At 41.6% G+C, this 21,788-nt stretch overlaps 1 protein-coding gene across 5 annotated transcripts in view; it reads left to right on the top strand.

Moving 5' to 3' along the window:
• The window catches only part of DOCK4 (dedicator of cytokinesis 4), a 270,878-nt gene that overhangs the window by 182,941 nt on the left and 66,149 nt on the right, over positions 1-21,788 (top strand). For all 5 annotated transcript variants that reach the window (XM_081877774.1, XM_081877772.1, XM_081877773.1 and 2 more), the window contains exons 17-28: positions 673-829; positions 1,868-1,965; positions 2,083-2,166; positions 2,260-2,360; positions 4,245-4,326; positions 6,028-6,198; positions 6,814-7,006; positions 8,537-8,664; positions 9,119-9,253; positions 14,838-14,936; positions 16,881-16,975; positions 21,483-21,558. In XM_081877774.1, coding sequence (XP_081733900.1) covers positions 673-829; positions 1,868-1,965; positions 2,083-2,166; positions 2,260-2,360; positions 4,245-4,326; positions 6,028-6,198; positions 6,814-7,006; positions 8,537-8,664; positions 9,119-9,253; positions 14,838-14,936; positions 16,881-16,975; positions 21,483-21,558 — 1,419 coding nt within the window. The remainder of the gene's footprint in view (positions 1-672; positions 830-1,867; positions 1,966-2,082; positions 2,167-2,259; positions 2,361-4,244; positions 4,327-6,027; positions 6,199-6,813; positions 7,007-8,536; positions 8,665-9,118; positions 9,254-14,837; positions 14,937-16,880; positions 16,976-21,482; positions 21,559-21,788) is intronic.

Genomic DNA, 21,788 nt, shown 5'->3' with positions numbered 1-21,788 from the left:
GGTCAAGTGGAAAACCACTCAGACCCATGCTTTCTAGGCATAGGGCAAGCGAAAGTGTGTACGAGCCTCCAATATGAAATAATGTAAGGCCAGAGAGAAGAAGATAGCAGTAATCAAGATGAAAGCTTACCAAGGTGTGGACTACAGGGGGCAGACAGGAAGGACCACTTGCTTGTAACTGGACTGAATATAGGAGACAAAGGGAAGAAGACTCAAAGAAAAGCCATAGCTATGTACCTGTTAATTGGATGGATGGTGATGTTAGCAGATAATCAGAGTCAATAGACAGAGGGTGAAGTGAGAAGAAAGGTGTCCTACGTCTTCAGTTTATTCATCATGAGTCAACAACAAAGCATTTGAGTAGAAATATCAGAGGGGCACTTTAGAGTTGTGGGGCTGGGATGAAGAGAGATAGCAGAACTGGGTACTGAAAGTGTGTGGTATTGAATGACGCGGGATGTAATGAAGTCACCTTGGGACAGTGTTTAGAGAGAATATACACTACTAGAGGGTTAGGAACAGATCATGAAGGAAACCCATTGGGAAGAGGTAATTAGCACATTATGCCATTCTCCAAAGAAAAACAGTTTTACGTGACAGCTTTGTGCTACGTTTTTATCTCATTTTTATATAGCAAGTTGAAATGCAAACTTAACTTAATTATTCCCCCAGTGTGAAGAAAATGTAAGCCTTCAGGATTCTAGTCGCTACCTCAAATTCCCCTTTTCAAAGGGGCATCTCCTTTCAAATAACCACCAAGCAGTAAAAACCACTAAGGAATCATTTTGGATAACATCTTTCCTGTGTTCGACTAAGCTTACACAGAACGGTAAAGTAACATGTTGGTTATTAAAACAGTGTAACAGCCAGTTAATGTGAGGTTCTTGAAATCGGGATATGCTTCTAACATGTCGTTTTAATCTTTGCAAGATAGACACAAATGATATTGAATAAACCATTGGTTTTATCAACACACTAATAAAGGCATTTGGGGGACTATTTAGAGCAAAGCAAAAGCTGACATAGATGGAATGTAGTGAAATACATTTAAAAAACAAAACAAAAACAGCACACCTGGAATCAAAAACATCCTAGTAGGGATCAGGATACAGTCAGGACTTTGGTGTGGTTATCTGTTAGGGCTAGTAATCTTGTCTATGCATTAAGCACAGCACACCAACAAATCTACTGAAATACAGTAAGCCCACAACTTACATACATTTAACTTGTGTGGGTTAATCTTTAAAGGCTTGACAAATAAAAATAATAAATAAATAAAAGGGGGGAGGGCATTTAGGAAAAAGACTTCAGCAATCCCAGTCGCTTTTGCACTCAATGTGTTATGTGTATATGCAATTTTGGCTATGGGCATGATTACCGGAACGTAACCTCCTCATAAGTTGCAGATGGACTATATGTGGAATTCTTTTTAAAAAGACGAAAGTTTGCCAGTGTGATCTCTTCATAAGTATGTTTCATTAGGTTCGGTGGGATTTAGCTCCTGCTAAGTGCTGTTGACGTCAATGACACGTTGACACTTTGACACGCCTAACTTTTGCTGGATTGTGCCTGTTGCCTTTTCTCTCGCCTCTTCCCACATCATGTAGATCAGGGGTAGCCAACTCCCAAGAGACTGCAATCTACAGAGTTAAAAACTGGCAGTGATCTACCCCCTTTTTGGGGGTTCAGGTCAAAGTTGTTGAGCTTTTTCAGGGGAGCCTAAGATGTTGCAAATCTTTGGGGGGAGCCAGTGATCTACCGGTAGATCACGATTTACCTGTTGGAAATGCCTGATGTAGATAAATCAGACATTTGTTGCATCTCTAGCTATACACCGTCTCTGTTGCTCTGTGTCTTTACTTCATAGGAGACATGCTTGACCTTCTTAAGTGGCGAGCCCACCCAGAAAAAATTGCCGGCTGCCTCTCAAAATTGAAAGAAATAGATGGGTCAGAAATAGTAAAGGTAAAGACTCTTTTCACTGTTTATTTTGCATTCGTAGAGAAATGTAATTTCCCCAACAGGTTATATAATAAAGAACGTTTATTAAATATGTATTTCTTAAATTTCTCTTTCATCAAGTTTCTCCAAGATACACTGGACACTTTATTTGGAATTTTAGATGAAAATTCTCAAAAGTATGGCTCCCAAGTATTTGATTGTTTGGTAAGGTATACTTAATTATTCCCTAGGGTCTTATTTTAATTTTGGATGTTGACTTCCAAAGGCATTAATAAACACCAGTGTTGTTATTCTTAGGTTCACATAATTAATTTGCTGCAGGACAGCAAGTTTCACCATTTTAAGCCAGTTATGGACACCTACATTGAAAGCCACTTTGCAGGAGCACTTGCATACAGGTAAAGGTATATACACCCACCCCTCTTCTGTGATTGTGATCTGTTTTATCAGTTTACAATTTACAATTTTTAATTGTTGTAAGCTGTCATGGGACCTGCTGGTGAAGGACAGGCAGTATGCGTAACACTAGCACAACTAAATGGTTGCACCTTGTACAATGACTGGTCATCTAATTGGCTGAAGGTAGATTAAATTAACTGATCTAAATAAAAGGGCAGTAGATCAAAATAAAAGTCCAATGAGCTGATAAATTGATTGAGAATATATATATATGAGAGAGAGAGACTATCAGCTTGAAATCAGTTCAGTTCTACTATTTCCATTTCCAATAAATGGTTTTCTACCTTTTGCCATAATGCTGTGTAATGCATATGTGACCCTTAAAACAAACCCTAACCGTGTCCTAACACCTAGAAATACCATATTTTTCGCTCTATAAGACGCACCAGACCACAAGACGCACCTAGTTTTGGGAGGAGGAAAACAAGAAAAAGAATATTCTGAATCTCAGAAGCCAGAACAGCAAGAGGGATCACTGCGCAGCGAAAGCAGCAATCCCTCTTGCTGTTCTGGCTTCTGGGATAGCTGTGCAGCCTGCATTTGCTCCATAAGACGCACACACATTTCCCCTTACTTTTTAGGAGGGGAAAAGTGAGTCTTATAGAGCAAAAAATACGGTACTTAGCTGTAAAACGTAAGAGGAAATATTTAACTGTAAAACGTAATTGTAAAACAACCAGGACTAGATTCTGATTTGTGGTGCGTTTTAAAACCAGTTTCCGGGTTTGGATGTTGTGGTAGTGAAACTGGCTTAACAAACCCTGGGCATCTTCAGTGAAGTTGGGTGCTCAAGGACAAAAGGTGAAAGACAAAGAGGAAGTGCAAAGATACATGGCTCATTCTCTTCCCTAGTTACAGGAAGGAAGGCTGTGAGTGGAACAGATTTTGTCCAGTCAGTTTCTAGGTGGCAGATACATTTCTGGTCTCAAGTTAGGAGGCCCCAATGGGAGGATTTCCCATGGCTAGACAGTGGTATTTGTAAATGCCTTTTGGGGCAGTCCTAAAGCTGTGCCCCTCTTGGTTTCTGGAGCACATAACCAGATCAAGACTATTTCAAAAAGAAACAATTAGCAGATCAAAGGAGATAGTTGAAGGAATGCCTTCCTATTCTTCTCCCTTGCTAGGGATGTTTGCAAATTTTCATAGCTAGCCAAGCATATTGACCATAGGGACCTAAGACGCTATCTTGCACTGAGTCAGATCGTTGGCTCATCTAGTTTGGTGTTGTCTACACTTAGATCAATCTCAATCTCGCCTTTGCTGACTGCAGGAGGTCTTCAGGATTTCAGCCAGGAGTCTTTCCCAGCCATATCAGGAGATGCCAGGAATAGAATCTGGGACATTCTGCATGCAATATGTATTCTCTTTCATTGACCTAGAGTCCTGCGTCTAAAGCAAGGTTTCCGAAACTTGGGTCCCTAGCTAGCAGGACCAGTGGTTGGGGATGATGGGAATAGTAGTCCAAAAACAACTGGAGACCCAAGTTTGGGAAACTCTGCTCTCAAGACACTCCTGTGAAATGAAACTGTAAACAACAAAATCAATTTTTTCCTAAGTATCCAAAAATATAATGGGATCTTCTTTTGTATTTGCTCTTTAGTGGCATTACTTTGAGATTCCAACCTAAGCTTGCCATCTAATATTCATTTATCTGGGACATTGCGCCATTGTATTGAATGAAACTTAGTTTAGAGTAGATACCTCTAGGACTGCACTATAAATTACTTACATTATTTTGATCTGTTTTAGACGTCGTGTAATCCAGTGTGTTATTTAAGTCTTTCACACTTCAGCCTGGAAATAAATTTTGTGTTATACTCTAGAGACCTCATAAAGGTGTTGAAGTGGCATGTTGATCGGATAACAGAAGTGGAAAGGCAAGCACACAACCAAGAAGTATTAAAGGTAACACAGTTTGTCAGGGGAGTGTGTAATCTTGCTTGTATCTCTCTATATCAACATGAATTTATGCCAGCTGAAGTTACTGAGACTTGGAACTAAGATAGTATAAGGTTGTGTCTGCTTGTGCAAGGGCACTTTCCCACTTTTCCTTTTAGTGGTAGGCTCCATACACCCTCTAAATTTGTCTTTGAAGCATCAGATTCCCTCTGGAGTAACTTTTAGGAGAAAGATGCAGCTGGTACAAGGATAATGGGACCCATCCTGCTGTGAGTGTGTGCAAGGAAATGCTTTGTGCGTTGGTTGGGTGGTGGTGGTTTGAAGTCAAACAGCTGGTGTGCACATAATACTAAACCATGGGTGAGCACTATGTGGACAGTCCTTAATAACTAACCATGGTTAGTTAAACAAGCCAGCCTCATAACCCATGGTTTGATGTTGTTTGTTTTACAACTAAGTATTGTTTGATGTAAACCAAGATTCCTGGTTTGTGCATAATGCTAAACTGAGATTCTACAAAATGGAAATGAAACCTGGCAGAATTCCTCCTCTTGACTGTACAGGAAGAGTAGGTAGGCAAGTGGAGTTGGTAAGCCCAACCCTTTGCCTGAGCTCATTGCAACAAACCATGGTTTATTGCTCTTAACATGTAAAACTAAGTACGTACTCAGCTCACTCACAGAATGATGCAACCCTTTTTGGAAACCTGAAGTGTAGAAAGTAACAGATGATATTCACGTGAATTTTTGTCCATTTGTATTTTTTTGTTTCCCTGTTAATAATGCAAGCCAATTTATGGAGTTTTAGACTTAGCTAAAACCTGTGTTGGATGCCCTTCAATGACTGATATACCCAAAGTACGTAGCTCTGATAATTCCATCAGTGATGCAATATAATAGCAATAGAACAAGAAGCTACTAAAGTTCCATAGATGTATGGATAAGAGCATAAACCAGAACTTGATGCTGTCAATTAATTGTAGGACATAAATTTTAAAATACAGGAGCAAATTGCCTAACATTTTGTATTTGAAAACTGAAAGTAACCAATTTTGCCATCATTTCAAGGGATTTGCATTTATTTTCCTGGTGAAAAGATTGTGAATAAAAGAAAATTGCTTAATAGCTTATAGCTTATAGACACAAACTGTTCAGCTCAGAGGATTTTTTAAAAGGTTTCATTATGATAAAGAGATCATATAACAAGTACAATAACATTATAAAACACTCCAGTAAAAATTAGCTCTGATGATTTTAAAAGTTTTGAGTCCCCCCCCCCCAAATTACTTCATACTAGAAAACAAAAAATTAGTCACATAATGTGAAAGTACAGAATGAACTGGGCATTTGTGGGTCACGTCCTATAGCAATGATCGGAGAAAATTCTTCATGGCCGTGATCCGGGGCCATAATGAAGCAGATTTTTGTCCGATAAAAAAATCATTCACTGAAATAGCATGAGATTCTGTTCAGGGATGTGGGTGTGAGGCTGACTCCTGGTTCCCCTCAGTTTGCTATTCCTTTTTCATATTAGTTTTTCTTCTGACTGCAGAGAGTTCTGTCCCTGGTATAAACTATTCCATTGCCTGGTTTATTCTTTGCTTAAACAGCGACCATTCAGTTATCTCTGAAACCAAGTTTTTATTTATTTATTTATTATGAAGAACCAACAATGCAGACTTGTGTATTTCTCATTCGACATGTGTAGGCACAAGAATATATATTTAAGTATATCATCCAGTCTCGGAAGCTGTTCTCTCTTGCTACTGGAGGGCAAAACGAGGAGGAATTCTGCTGCTGTATTCAAGAGCTTTTGATGTCTGTGCGATTCTTCCTTTCCCAAGAAACCAAAGGGGCTAGCGCTTTATCTCAAGCCCAAGTAAGTTAACAAGCACTTGCACTACACTGTTGCCGCTGTTCACGCTGCCTGGTCACAGATACGGGGGGGAAAGCAGCCTTGTTCCTTATGCGATAAATTTACTGTTTCTTGCTGCTATGACTTAGAATGTGCTTCATTTTGTTATTGACATATTGATAGCAGAAGTTGGGTTCAGACATCTGGCTGCATATTTTCCCCTCTATAGCAAGCTTTTGGCCCAAGCTAGCAGAGCTATGAGATCATTTTGTTCCACACTCACTTCCAATAATATTGTCAGACTACCTGATTGTATTTTCTGTAAGTAGCTATGGATATTTTAAGTACTGTGCCCCTTATTCATCTTCACCATAGCCCCATTCGCTTTCTGGTCTTCAGTTTAGGACTGCAGTTAATTAACGATAATGCAATTTGCAATATCACTCATTTTAGAAAAATAAAATAAAAGCAATTCCCTCCAACCCCAAGCCGAGTTCTTCTGGCAAAGGAGATAATTTACGAAAGTTTTAACAATAGTTTAAAGTCAGATCCCATCCTTATGCTCAGATTTCTTACCTGTCCCAATTTCTTTAATCTCAAGTTCATAGTGTATTTTGATTTCTCCCCTCTTTTCACTAGGCGGTCTTTCTTGTCTCCTTCCCTGCTGTGTACTCAGAGCTGCTGAAGCTATTTGAAGTGAGAGAGGTTGCAAATTTGGTGCGTGATACTCTAGGAAGCTTACCAACCATCACAAATGCAGATGAATCCCTTCAAGCTGTCAAACTCCAGTGCATTGGGAAAACAGTAGAGAGCCAACTGTACACGAATCCAGGTAAGATGGCAAGCACACGATTCGTCAGTAGTTAAAGCAGCCTCTTGCCTTTGCCAATTATCTGACTCTTGGCCCGACTGGGGAAAAAAGCCCTATTTATAGGTCACTTGGTCCCATGGCCAATGTTATGCCCATTGGAGATCTTTCAAGTGTAGTTGAAAGCACTATTTAATGCCTGTAATTGTTTTTTTTTGGGGGGGGTCTATCCCCATTTCAGGGATGCGGGTGGAGCTGTGGGTTAAACCACAGAGCCTAGGACTTGCCGATCAGAAGGTCGGCAGTTTGAATCCCTGCGACGGAGTGAGCTCCCGTTGCTCGGTCCCTGCTCCTGCCAACCTAGCAGTTCGAAAGCACGTCAAAGTGCAAGTAGATAAATAGGTACCGCTCCGGCGGAAAGGTAAACGATGTTTCCGTGCACTGCTCTAGTTCACCAGAAGCGGCTTAGTCAAGGCTGGCCACATGACTCGGAAGCTGTACGCCGGCTCCCTCGGCCAGTAAAGAGAGATGAATGCTACAACCCCAGAGTCGGCCACGACTGGACCTAATGGTCAGGGGTCCCTTTACCTTTACCTTTATCCCCATTTCTGCATTGCCCTTTTTCTTTGCCCCCCCCCCCCATTCCCCTCAGTCCCAACCGGAGGAGAATCCTTTTTCCACCCCTGCCCTGCTTTAAATAAAACTTAAAAATGCTTTCACTTGTCTAAAGTATTCTGGTCTGGAAAAATAAAGCACGAAGTCCTGGGGTAAAGCCGAGACTCGCTGTGATCTGAAGTGTAATTAAACTCCCCTGTCTCAGGGGGTGAAAATGAACTCTTTACAATATTGCAACGATATTTGCTATTGAGTGCGGAAAAATGGCATGGTAAGGGAAGAATTCGTAGGCTGTACAAACAGATTGTTCAAACTTCTAAGACAAAAGAAGCTTTCTGTGGTGAATAGCTTTCTGTTCCAAAGCCAGATTTACCTGCTAATCAGATTTGTATAACACTGAGGGGGGTTTCGTGTTTTCTTCTGCAGAAGTGGAGACAAGTAGTGCCATTGGGTATAGCATTCAGTTTTCTGTGGCATAGCATCAGGTTGGCTCTGTAATGCAGCAGAGTTCATTTATGACTCCCGACTCTTCATTACCTTAGACTAGATACATTATCTCCTCCTCCCAATTCAGATGTTCATAAATCTTCCTTTGGAGATATTGGCAATAAAGCTGAGAGATTAAACCCAATCGTCAAGTAGTTGTTTTTGTTTTTAATGCAACACATTGGGGGATGTTTTCATCCAGAGAATGTGAGCTATAGAAGGAGAGGCTGTAAGTCTTGACATAGGAAATGCTTCTTCTTGTGGGAACACTTTTAATCAAGTAATTCCGTATGTGGAAACTGAAGTAATATAGTGTGGTGTTCTGCATAGTCCCATCCATTGAAAGGACAGGATGATGAAATTGCTTCTTAATTACTTTAAAGGATAAGAATGGATTTGTGGCTGGGATGCCACAAAAGAAGCGCGTTGACTAGTTTCCTTCTTTCTTTCCAGAGTCTCGATATATTCTACTACCAGTTGTTTTGCACCACCTCTATGTACACCTGCAGGAACAAAAGGATCTGATCACGTGTGCACACATCCTAAGCAACATCTTTTGCCTCATAAAGAAAAATAGTTCTGTAAGTAGGAGCTACATTATATGGAATTGACTTCTAACAGTAAAAGGAAAAATCAGTTGTCGGGGGGGTGTGTGAAATGATTTTTGTTTCATGAATATGCCACATTGTTCTGCATTTAGTTATGATTTCTCTTGGCCATACATTTGGAAGAACCAGTAGAAAAAGTGTGTTGAATTAGAGATCAGTTAAGGTTGTGTTTGATCTAGGTGAATATTGGCTTTAAAATCTTTTTTAGCTCCCCTTTTTCCCCAAGCTGGTGCCCATTGGCCCGAGTCAGCATGGCTGATGGTCAGGTGTTATGGAAGTTTGACTTCTTTTTACTATTTCCTGTTTATTTGCTTCAGAATATTAATTTAGTTTGTTAAGATTTGGCTGAGAAAATAATGTATCTGCTTTTCATTAATACTGACCTGAACAGTCCATTTATTCTTCTTTCTTTTTAAACAAACTAAAGGAAAAGTCAGTTTTGGAAGAAATAGATGTAATTGTGAACAGCTTGCTAGATGTGCTGCTCAGAACCATCTTGGAGATCACAAGCCGCCCTCAAACAGCAGGGTCCGCGGCGAGGCTTCAGTTTCAAGATGTTACTGTAAGTGTCGCAGTAGAAATAACTGGATCGAATATTTGATTTATGGCTTCCCCTGATTTGTATCTGTGTATAAAAATGGTAAGAAAAGGGTTCTAGCCCCTGTGTGTTGTGTTCATGTGTGCTTCAAAGAGAAAATGGCCATCTGCTTGTACAAAGGCTTCCCGTTGAATTTCAATATTGAGGAATTTGATTGGTCATGTACACCGCCACGACATCTTTTCAAATGAGTTGGAGGTTTAGAAATAGTCTAACAAATAAATAATAAAATAAAATGTGAGTTCCCCCTTCTCTCCCTCATCTAGCTTTAAAAATTCTTATGGCTGGCCTCAGTCCTTGTGGCTGGCCCAAAAACTAGCCCGTGTTCTCTCTGTAGGATTTGCTAAACACGTGGGAGTTGGTCCTACAAAGAGCATTTGAGGATCAGGTCTAGTGCTTAACATTAGGAACATAAAGAGAGCCTGCTGGATCAGACAAAGGGTTCATCTAGTCTATATCCATCGGGGGCCAGCCAAATACCTTGAAACATATATAGAAAACCTGCAAGAAACATCCCTCCTGCATTGCTTGTTCCCTGGATCTGGTACTTGGTAGCATATTTACATAAGTTTGTTTACTAGTCTTTTGATAGACTTGTGCTTCATGAAATTGCCCAATCCTATTTTAAAAACCATCTAAGTCAGTGGCAGCCATCTCATCTTATGGCAGTTAATTCCACAAGTTAATTCTGTGCTGTGTGAAGAAGTACTTTATTCCACTTGTGCTAAATCCACCGTTCCATCAATCAAATCAGGGAACTTTTTTGTTCTGATCTAGTGTTGCGAAGGAAAGCAAAAACTTCTCTTGAGTATGAGTGCCAAATTAGAAAATTCATGGGAGATGTACAACAAAAAAGCAGCATCCCAAGTAGCAAGTAGGAACGTGGGAGAGGCTGCTCAAGTTTTCCACTTCTTGCTGTTATCCTGTTCCAGTTGCCTCTGCCCCATCCAGAGCGGAAAAGATATGGAGTCTTACGTTTTTCCTATGAGGAGAGAAAAAGCAGGGTGATTAGTCAGGGCAATAGCCAGTGGTGGGCCAATAGTGGAAGGAGAACGGGATTAAGCAATCCCTTCCTCTGCTGTTTGTTTTGAAACTGGAAGCTTTCCTCACCTGCTTTTCTATTTTTTAAAAAAAGGAGATACACCTCTCTCATATCTGGGTCACTTGTAAGTAAAAAACCAGCCTATGTCCTACTTTGTTCAATGATACGGAGAGGTTAATGTGAGTTAGGCTGTTATCCTATTTCTCAGAGAACAGCACAAAAGCTATGTAAGTGAAATAATGTCAGGTTGTGCTCTGCTTTTGTCAAAATGGGAGGTATCTTACACAGTGGGAGGCACAGAAGAACTCTTAAAAGAGCAGCTGACCTATTTTTGTTCATATAGCAAAGGTTTCAGGGAAATATTTAGCACACCCATTCTTTGACATCCAGCCTTATTAGTCTCCCCCACTCAAAAAAAATATTCCTGATAGAAAAAGGTTTCTAGCAGTGTATTCTAAATGCTACTTTGTTCTGAGGGGAAAAATTAATAAAAAATGCGAGAACTTTATTTTTCACTCCTCTCTATTGCCCCCCAAATTGAAGTACTGTTGACAGAGTTAATACGTGCCTTTCTTGCTATTATTTATTAAATCTATATATCGCCCTTCATCCGAAGATTTTAGGGAAGTTCACAACATAAGAATATAAAATGAGAGCACAAAACACATAATAAAATAAGAACAAAAACAAACCATTAAGCCCTGTCTCACAAACACAGTTAAAAGGCCGTAGAATGTGCAGTCAGCCAAAGGCCTGATTCTGTGTATAGAGGCATTTTTGCCTGGGGCCAAAGAAGGCACCAGGCAAGCCTCCCTGGGGAGAGCATTCCACAAACAGGGAGCCACCACAGGAAAGGCTTGTTCTCGTGTTGCCACCCTCCAGGCCTCTTGTGGAGGGGTCACATGCAGAAGGGCCTCAGATGATGATCACAGGGTCCATGTTGGTTCATATGGGAGATATGGCCCTTGAGGTATTGTGGTCCTGCGGCATTTAAAGCTTTATAGGTCAAAACCAGCACTTTGAATTGGTCCTGGAAACTAACTGATGACCAGTGCAGCCAGGCCAGATCGGTGTAATATGCTCAAACCCAGTGAGTAGCAATGCCATACGTCCAGATTTTCCCAGACATTACCGGGATTTCAAAGGCAGAATTGACGGGTGGGTGGGGAGTGGCGCTTTGTCCTGGATCCTAGACAAGTCAATTAAAAAATCGTGTGTTTTTTGGCTCAGCAACTTTCGGGGTATCCTGGTTTCTACTTTTTGAAATATGGCAATGCTACCAAGTGAGCTTCCTGGCTTCTGAATTCTGCGCTAGCTGAAGTTTCTGAACCGTCTTCAGAGGCAGCCCCACATATAACATGTTGCAGTAACCTAGAGGCTATCAGAGCATTGACAACAGTAGTTAGTCTGTCCAGGCTTAGCTGGGCCACCAGCCTAAGCTGATGGAAGGCACTCTGCACCACTGAGGCCACCTGAGCCTCAAGCAACAGCAAAGGACCCTGAAGGACCCACAAGCTACATGTGTGCTCCTTCAGAGAGAGTGTGTCCTCTTCATAGGCAGGCAACCTTCATCCATCCGGTTTAGGGAAATAGCAACTAACGGTGTCTCAGTCTTATCTGGACTGAGTTTCAGTTTGCTGGCTCTCATCCAGTCCATCACCGAGGCAAGAGACTGGTCCAGCACTTGCACCACCACACCTGCAGATGTTAGCAGCAAGCTGTAGTTCTGGCAGGATGTACTGATAAGATTTCAGGATTCTTTACATTTTAGTTTTGAAAAGTCATAACACTGCTAAATTGTACAATAGGTTTTTTCCCCCCTATGTTGTTGAAGGCTTGCTGAATATAAGTCCATTGACTTTTGTTTAACAATTCGCATACGCAAATGTTGCTAAATAAGGCTTGTGGAATAAGTATAGCCTTAAGTTTGAGCAAGTTTTATTTTAATAGGTTTCCTTTGGAGAAAGAGGTGGCTTCCCTTTCCACAAAGCTGTGTGGCAGTATTTTTCACACAGTCTCAAAGAATAGGCTCTTAGGGTCCTTGCACCATATCGTGTAAGCCGGGGAAATTTCAAGTGCTACATCAAGCACTTAATTTTTAAGTGACTCACCGCACAGCATAAGGCAATTATATACTGTTATGTAGCAAGTTCATGCAGAACTGTACTTGCTTATGGCAACCTACTGAGCCACATGCTCTTGAGATATTTGCGAAGAAAGACACCACCCAGTTTGAGTGTAGGTGGCAGGTTTGGTCCCCATGTGTTGTCAGGAACCCATTCTATGCTTATCAAAATGATAAATGAGCACATTTTATGACATGTAGGTGGACTTGCACATAAATACCAGATTCGGCTTTCCATCCCAAATTCAGAAGCTGGAGTTGTCTTGCTATAGAAACAAGCTTAAGGAAAAATGGCATTTCCATCAACCTTGACTGCACAGTGTTTCACTAGTTCTGTGTGTCAGGGACTTAAAGGAGTGTGCATGGTGACTTATAGCAGCCATAGGCAAACTCGGCCCTCCAGGTGTTTTGGGACTACAACTCCCATCATCCCTGACCACTTGTTCTGTTAGCTAGGGATGATGGGAGTTGTAGTCCGAAAACATCTGGAGGGCTGAGTTTGCCTATGCCTGGCTTATAGGGTAAACCTGTGCATGTTTACACACAAGCAAGTCCCACTATGTTCAATAGAGCTTACTCCCTGGCTGAGTATGTGTAGGATTGAAGTCCTGAAACATGTACTAAATGCAGTCTTGTCACCGAGACAAGACAAGCAAAGGGACCAAACGCTGTGATTTCTTCCTACACGAGCTCCTATTTATTTCAGCTGATCTCGAGTAGAAGACATGCCCATTTATGTTGCATATATGCTCAGTTGCTTCATTGGTTTTCAAGCCAAAAGATAACTAATCTGCATGTATACAGATAGTATGGAAAGAGATCTATTATCAGAGAAGTAGCTTAATTCACTTAGACCAGATTTTTAACCATATAAACTGTTCTTCCTTCCATATGGTGTGAGGCCTGCTTCCATTTCCACATTGGTACTGGTATAGACATTGTGCTAGCATTGTTTTGAAAGGCCCCAAATGTATAAGATATTTGCTCAACATGGAAATTCTGTTTAACGAACATAAGCCATCCTTATTCTTGGAATATTAACAGTACTGTCCATGTTGACTGGTGGCAAAATCTATACATTATGCAAAATTCATAGTATTCAGCTCCATTTCTTTAATTATTTACAGGTGCAGGGGCCCCGCAGAATGTGCAGAGGGGAGGTTTATCCTTTGGGTCTCCAGTCATGATTTGGGCAGAAATCCATATCCACCAAATGGGAGCTTTTTATTAAGCCTTATAGCCATGCAGAACAGGGTGGGGTGGGGAGTGTTTCTTTCTGGACCGTTGCTAGGAAGGGAGGGATGAAATATCTGATGGAAATATATCTCCTCACCCCACTGCTAATTAAAGAAAGAAACCAGTGATAAAGTTGCATGTAATGCCTTGAGCATAATGCGGCCTTCAGAAGTAAGTGCCAAAGTGCTCACTTGGACTTCTTTTCTAATAAGCGAGTTCTATACTGCAGGAACATGGGTGGCGCTGTGGGTTAAATCACAGAGACTAGGACTTGCCAATCAGAAGGTCAGCGGTTCGAATCCCCGCAACGGGGTGAGCTCCTGATGCTTGGTCCCAGCTCCTGCCAACCTAGCAGTTTGCAAGGATGTCAAAGTGCAAGTAGATAAATAGGTCGTTTGAACCTAGCAGTTCGAAAGCACATCAAAGTGCAAGTAGATAAATAGGTACCGCTCCAGGTAAACGGTGTTTCCGTGCGCTGCTCTGGTTCGCCAGAAGTGGCTTAGTCATGCTGGCCACATGACCTGGAAGCTGTACGCCGGCTCCCTCAGCCAATAAAGCGAGATGAGCGCTGCAACCCCAGAATCGGTCACGACTGGACCTAATGGTCAGGGGTCCCTTTACCTTTACCTTTTTATACTTCAGGCTCAGGAAATGTGATTCAGTTGTTAAACACTGAGGAAAGAACTGCAGTGTTGGGTTTAAGATACATCTTTGCAAAGGGGCTTTCTTTGTTGAATGCTCTTCCCAGGGAGGTTTGGCTGACACTTTCATTATACACCTTTAGGCACCAGGCAAAAAACATTCCTCTTCGACATCTTTGGCTGATTGACAAACAATGTCCTTTTAAAATGTTTTGGGGGGGATTAGTGGGTTGTTCTTGTTCTTATTATGTGTTTTGTGTTTTTATTTTGTGGTTTTATGTTTTGAACTGCCCTAAACTAAGGCCTGCAGGTATAGAGCAGGTATACAAACTTAATAAATGATGATGATGATGATGATGATGATGATGATGATGATAATAATAATAATAATGCTTGTCCTCATATCTCCATAATCAATAGAAAACACATACTTTTTTAAAAAACAACAACAACCGTGTTTACTTTGTAATGCCTTTCTTTTCCTTTTAAAACCATTTCTTTCAGGGAGAGTTTGTTTCATGTCTTTTGTCATTATTGCGCCAAATGACTGACAGACATTACCAGCAGCTCCTTGACAGATTCAAGACGAGGGACGAGCTGAGGGTAAGTAGCAAGTCTTGTGCTTTAGCATCTACAAATGTTCTCATCAACTTCTCCCCCTTCCAGTCTATTCATGATTGTCCTGTTTTACTTAAGCGACCGTTGATATTCGCTTGTGAGACGCAATCCAAAGCCAGTTGAATAAGCTCACTGATCCCAGTGGGAATCGAGCATGACCTAACTTTCTTAGGTTATTGTTTTAGGGTTAGTGGTGACTTGCTAATGTAAGGTTTCTCATGTATACGGATCAGTGTGATAAAGTGGATTGTCTGCCGAGCTCAGTTGTTGAAGATTTGGGTTCAAATCCTTGCTTTGCGACAAAATGACTCTGGGGATGAGATAACAGTTCACCGTTCGCCTCAGAGTAGGTCCTGAGTTAGTCATGCTCATTAATATCAGTGGGTCAATCTTGAGGTATGTGCACAGGGCAGGATGGGGGACAGAAGCCCTATTGCGCAAGCAGAAGTGCTGCTGCCAGGGCTGATTAGGCAAATTCCACCCAATATAATTAAAAACATTCCAAGAACAGTTTAAAACCACCACATTCTCTCAGCTAATGATTTCAGAGTTGCCAGGAACAGTATCTTTTAGCCATCAAATGCCTGGGTAAACAGGAATGTTTTTACATTCCTCCTGCAAGTCAGTAATGAGGGAGACAGATGCATCTTACCAGAGCCAGCTGTGTACTATTGAAAATGCATGAATTTGTGTATATATAGAACCCAAGAACAACATGTCATGCGCTAAAAGCCTGGAAGTGCACATGGGTGGATATTATCTGAGCAGCTTCCAGCATGACTGCTACAGACTTCACCCCACCAGACCTAGAACACAGATCATTACGTCCATTATGAAGCTGTGATTTTATTACAGGCTATAATAATATTGACTTGCTGCCTCCAGGAATCAGGCTGTTTCAGTTGTTGTCGTTCTGCTAGTTTGGGTGTTTCAGGCAGGGAAATTGATGTTCAGGCAATAGATATCCATCTCTTTGCCAGTCCATGTTTTTCAAAGGTACCTATCCCTAGGATACCAGATCTAGTCCAGCAGAAGTTTCACAGCAAAGTCTGAAGACTTGCAGCTAGGTTGACATACTTCTACACATCTTGACAACTTTATCCCTCTTTGCAGGTTAAAGACTAGCATTAGGGTTACATCATAACAGAGCAGGGAATATTATTGTTCATCATTAATTGTCTAAGGGATTCCCGTAACCCTCATAGAATTGTAGAGTTGGAAGGGACCACAAGAGTCATCTAGACTAACCCCCTGCAGTCTTTTGCCCAACGTGGGGCTCGATCCCACAACCCTGAAATTAAGAGTCTCATGCTCTACCAACTGAGCTATCCAGTCCCTCATGTAGGCATTCTAGGTAGCAATCCAAATTGCTACAGCCTCACTAGCTGACGGTGCACTTCAGGTGCTGCAGGCAATCAGAATAATTTGATTTGTCAGTAACAGAATGTTGAGGGTAAACATCTGGATGATGCACATCCAGCCTTCAATCATGTGAGTCCCCCACCAGCAGCCCAATCCGGTAGAAATTGTTTTCACATGCAGTCTACACCCTTTATTTGCGAAAAGTAAAGCCGAAGTTTGCAAATTTCAAGAATCACGTGTGTTACTATTTTAAAGGTTTAAAATGTCTGTGTGGTATAAAGATTAACTTTACATTTTATTTGTATCGCAGAAGTAATGCATTATTCAGCAGCCTTTGACAACACAATCTCCTGTCTGCATCTCACTTAAAAGCACGTCATTAAATCGTTTCATAATCCCTGTTAAGTTTCCTTGGAGGAAAAAAAAGTAGCTGCTTTTACCCCCCCCCCCCATAACCTATTAGAATCTTGTTTCCTTCTTAATTGCAAGTTTTGTAATGTCAAATGCTAAAACGATTTGCTGCACATTTCTTTCTCTTATCTATGGAATATTTCTCCTCTGCTCTAGGATTTCTTATTACAGATATTTACAGTCTTTCGAATATTAATACGGCCAGAGATGTTTCCAAAGGACTGGACGGTGATGCGTTTAGTTGCTAACAAGTAAGGCTGCTTAAATATAACGGTAACAGTAGAACTGGTGTTAATGGGAATAGGACTGGGAATAATACTGGTAATTTAAGAACCAGTTCTGTGGCCCCTGGGAGGTCATCTGAGCGGCCAGAGAATATTTCAAAGCTCCCTCTTCACAAGCAGAGAAGGAGTTCGATCCCCAGAGACGCCTTTGTTTTGGCTCTGGGAATAGCAACAGCCGTCTGACCTTGGGCATGTGCAGGAGAGATTCTGAATCTGTAGAATTCAAATTCCTCCAATTTCTCCAACACACTAATGGCAAGAAAGGGAAAATGAATAGCAGCTCTGGTGCTGACATACAGTGGTACCTCGGGTTACATACGCTTCAGGTTACATACGCTTCAGGTTACAGACTCTGCTAACCCAGAAATAGCGCTTCAGGTTAAGAACTTTGCTTCAGGATGAGAACAGAAATTGTGCTCCAGTGGCGCGGCGGCAGCGGGAGGCCCCATTAGCTAAAGTGGTGCTTCAGTTTAAGAACAGTTTCAGGTAAAGAACGGACGTCCGGAACGAATTAAGTACTTAACCCGAGGTACCACTGTACTTGTTTCCCCACCCCAGTTCTCCCTTTCCCCCTTTCACACTAGCCAGCGCAGGACCTGTAAGGTTCTGAATTTCATGGTTCTTTTGTCAAGGATTCCCCTTCCCTCCAGCCACATTAGGTTGCTCTGCCTGCTTGCAAATTGCATGTCTCCCGGCAGCGCATTGCAGACTAAAGACCTAAGTAATGTGAAATATCTTTTAAAGCATTTATGCGTGCACATTTGGATGAATACAAGATAAAGTTGACGACTGCAAAGTCTTCCTGTGCCGCTGTCTGCTAAAATAACATATAACAACTAGTTTTCCAGAAACACGAATGTCATTCTACTCTTACTATTGTTCCTGTAGAAACAGAATCATTCATTTTCGGTGGCCTAGGGACAAATGGTTACGAATTTAAGCTAAATGTTGGTTCTTCAAATGTTTTGGTTCCTAATGAGAAATTAAACTTTTTAAAGAGTTTTTTTTAGCCCTGTAGTTTTTCTAAGTGTATCTTTGAATTGCTGTTTTGAGAGGCAAGTTTGTGGTATGGAGAAGCGGCAGAGTTTCCTTCTCTCTTCAGCCAGAAAGCTTTTATGAAGGATGAGCATTATCCTGAGCTGCAGTAGGGAATGTGGTCTGATAAGGGGTCTCTACCGGTCCTGTTTGTTGCCTTTATAGTCTGCCACTTCTGGCTTGATCCTAACAAGCCATTAAGGTTTATAGTCTATAGGTAGTATGGAATGCCTATGGTTTTCACATTGAATAGGTCAAAGAAATGAGCACGTGTCTTAGATAGATCAGTGGTGAAATGAAATCAGACAGGAAGACTCTGGAGAAAGGAAAGCAATTCAAAAATTGACAAACACGAAGAACGGTGAAATCTTTAGCAGCTTAGAGCTTTTGTCCCACAAAAGATTACAGTGGTGCCCCGCAAGATGAACGCCTCGCAAGATAGAAAACCCGCTAGACGAAAGGGTTTTCCGTTTTGGAGGCGCTTCGCAAAACGAATTTCCCTATGGGCTTGCTTCGCAAGACGACAATGTCTTGCGAGTTCCTGCGGGGTTTTTTCCCCTCCCCTCCCTTTTCTAAGCAGCTAAGCCGCTTATCAGCTGATCCACTAAGCTGATAAGCCGCTAAAAGCCGCTAAACCGCTAATAGTGCTAATCCGCTAAGCTGTCAATGGGCTTGCTTTGCAAGATGAAAAAACCGCTATACGAAGAGACTCACGGAACGGATTAATTTCGTCTTACGAGGCACCACTGTGTGTGTGTGTGTGTGTGTGTGTGTGTGTGTGTGTATATATATATATATATGCCCAGCAGTTCATTGCTAACCATGGTACTGTTTGGTGTAATTTAAAATTGAAAAGGAGAAAAGATGGCTATGTTGTTGGTTGTGAAGGCAGAAGAGAACTACCGTTGATTTCAAGTCAGGAACATATTGCATGCCAACAAATAGAATTCTAACATCAATGACTAGGTTGGCAAAGCGAAGTAAGCATAAGGATGATTGCAAAGTACTGGCAGTATTTGATGCAAGTTAAATCCTTCATCAGCTGAGGAGGCCCAGAATGCACACAGTATTTAAACACACAGTACTGGAAAAACATCAATAGCCTCATTTGAAAACTTAGTCCTTCCTTGGTACTAGGCATAAAACAAGTAATCATGTGAGGTCTTTGTACCTTTTTGCATATAATCTTACTTATTTAGAAGTAAATTATTTATGTAGGATGCAGCCCTGTGCCCAATGACACGCGTGAAGGTTCTGCTAGTTTTCATGGCATTGGTAAGTTGGAGCTTGGAGTGAGGCCTCTTAAGTGTGACAGATTCTCCGCTATGGTACACCAGCTGAGCACTGGATCGGCTAGAACGTGGTTTGCAAGACAAAAACTGCATTATTCGCAACATGTTTAAACGGGATGTGACAGTTTGTCAAGTACATTACAAATTTGGATGTTATGCATTCCTTTAAATAGGGATGAGCAGTGCTTCTTTTTTCTTAAAAAAAATGTTTAGGGGTGCTCTCATTTTCCTACTCATTGAAATACTGTCCCTCAATAAGGCTAAACTTAGATTCACAAAATGTTTAGGGGTATGTGTACCCCCAGAAAAAATAGCACTGGGGATGAGAGAACATCTAAATAAGTACCGTATTTTTCGCCCCATAGGACGCACCGGCCCATAGGACGCACCAAGTTTTTTGGGGGGGAAATAAAGGGGAAAAAAAATATTTTCCCCCAGGCGCTTGTGGGGCCGGCAGCAGGGAGAAGCGCTCTTCTCCCCGCCCCCCCCCCCCGCAGACCAGGTCCGGGGACAGCGGGAGGACGCACTGCGCCTTCCAACTGTCTCCGGAGCTTGCGGGGCAGGCAGCGGGGAGAAGCGCTCTTTTCCCTGCCGCTCGCCTGCAGACCAGGTCCGGGGACAGCGGGAAGACGCGCTGCGCCTCCCCGCTGTCCCCGGAGCTTGCGGGGCTGGCAGCTGGGAGAAGCACGCGTCTCCCCACCGTCAGCCTCCAAACCACATCGGGAGACAGCGGGATGGCGGCGTTCCGCCTCCCCACTGTCCCCCGACCTTGTGGGACTGGCGCTGCGGCTCTCCTGAAGCCTGGAGAGCGAGAGGGGTCGGTGCGCACCGACCCCTCTCGCTCTCCAGGCTTCAGCGAAAGCCTGCATTCGCCCCATAGGACACACACGCATTTCCCCTTCATTTTTGGAAGGGAAAAAGTGCGTCCTATAGGGCGAAAAATACGGTAATATAACTTTAGTTGCCTAACAGAATCTAGGATTTCAAAAGATCAGTTATTTTATACTCACAACAACTCTGTAAGACTCATTAGGAATAGGTATGCAACTACACTTTACTCAGATTGGAGCCTTTTAAATCAATTAACCTATCTTAGTAACATTCATTCATTTCACTGGGTCTGCTCTGAACAAAACTTATTTGAATATCTCCCAGTGAGCTTCATGTTTCTGTGGAGAATTGAACCTGGGTTCCCCTGGTCCTCAGCCCAATACAATAACCACTTCACCACATTGGCTCTCGATGATTAGTTGAACAAAATTGTGGCCAATGGTGGTTTTCACTGGTGTTTTGAAGGATGCAAGAATGTAGTCTGCATAGTTTATGGAAACTTTATTAATCCTTCTGATGTCCTATGAGCAAACAAAATGTGTGGTCTTAGGGAAAGTGTTTGGGGTTTTTTGGTTGGGGGGTTGGTTTTTCTTTTTTTAGTAGTTTCTGGATCTTTAAATCTCTGGAATAAACCAATAGGACTTTTGTTTGTATTGTGTTTTCAAAACATGAATATCCCACAGAATGTTAACAGTTTTGCTTAGGGCTGAGGGAAGAGGCAGTAACTTAGGAGGTGATTGGTGGGGGAAAGGGTCCATCAGAAATAGATTTAAAATAGTGTATCAGTGTTGGAATATATTTGAGAGGAGATTGGTGTCTTTTCATACATACAAAGCTTTCAGCTTTGCCAGCTATACTTCAGCCCTGATGACATTGATTGTACTTGGCAAATCTGAGCTAAGGATGATGGTTCTATATTAAAGCCTACAAGTAATTAGTCCTAGATACATAAATTTTAGAAATGGACATATTAACTTTTAGGAAAAGAAATTGGTTGTGCCAGAACAAATAAACAAAGCTAGTAATACACAAAAGTATATTAATAGCTTTCCCCCATTGCTTTCCTTCATAAATTCTGTGAGTTGAAGAGATGTATTAATCAGAATATTTCATATCTCACATCAACATAACTAGATGCGAAATACATATTCCAGTAGCTTATAGACTCCTATTTCACAAGTTATTAAGATTTTATTATGCATCATTTATCTTGTAGTCTGCAGTTGGTTTTGTTGCCTTAATAAAAGAAAATAGATCATATATATAATTTAGCCAGTATCATTACTAAAATATGTAATATTTTCTTCTTTTTCTAGTGTTATTATTACAACAGTATTATATCTTTCGGATGCCCTTCGTAAAAACTTCTTAAATGAAAGCTTTGATTACAAGGTAAGCTAGCGATTGGCTTCCGTAATAACGATCTTTTCCTCCTAAATGTCTGTTGGTATCTTCCATTCCCCTCTGTTGCTACGCTGGGCTTCCAGTGCAATGAGCTCTCCTAAATTTCATTCCCTTCCTGTAGTCTCTGGGTAAGCAATAGTACTGCCACAGATTTAGGCTGATCAATGATTAGAGGATCGCAATCCTGTGCTGAAAGTCTTTCAGAATATGACTTTGTA

Source organism: Podarcis erhardii (assembly GCF_964252035.2).
Source record: "Podarcis erhardii genome assembly, chromosome: 10".
Classification (NCBI taxonomy): domain Eukaryota; kingdom Metazoa; phylum Chordata; class Lepidosauria; order Squamata; family Lacertidae; genus Podarcis; species Podarcis erhardii.
This window is presented reverse-complemented; position numbering and strand designations above follow the sequence as displayed.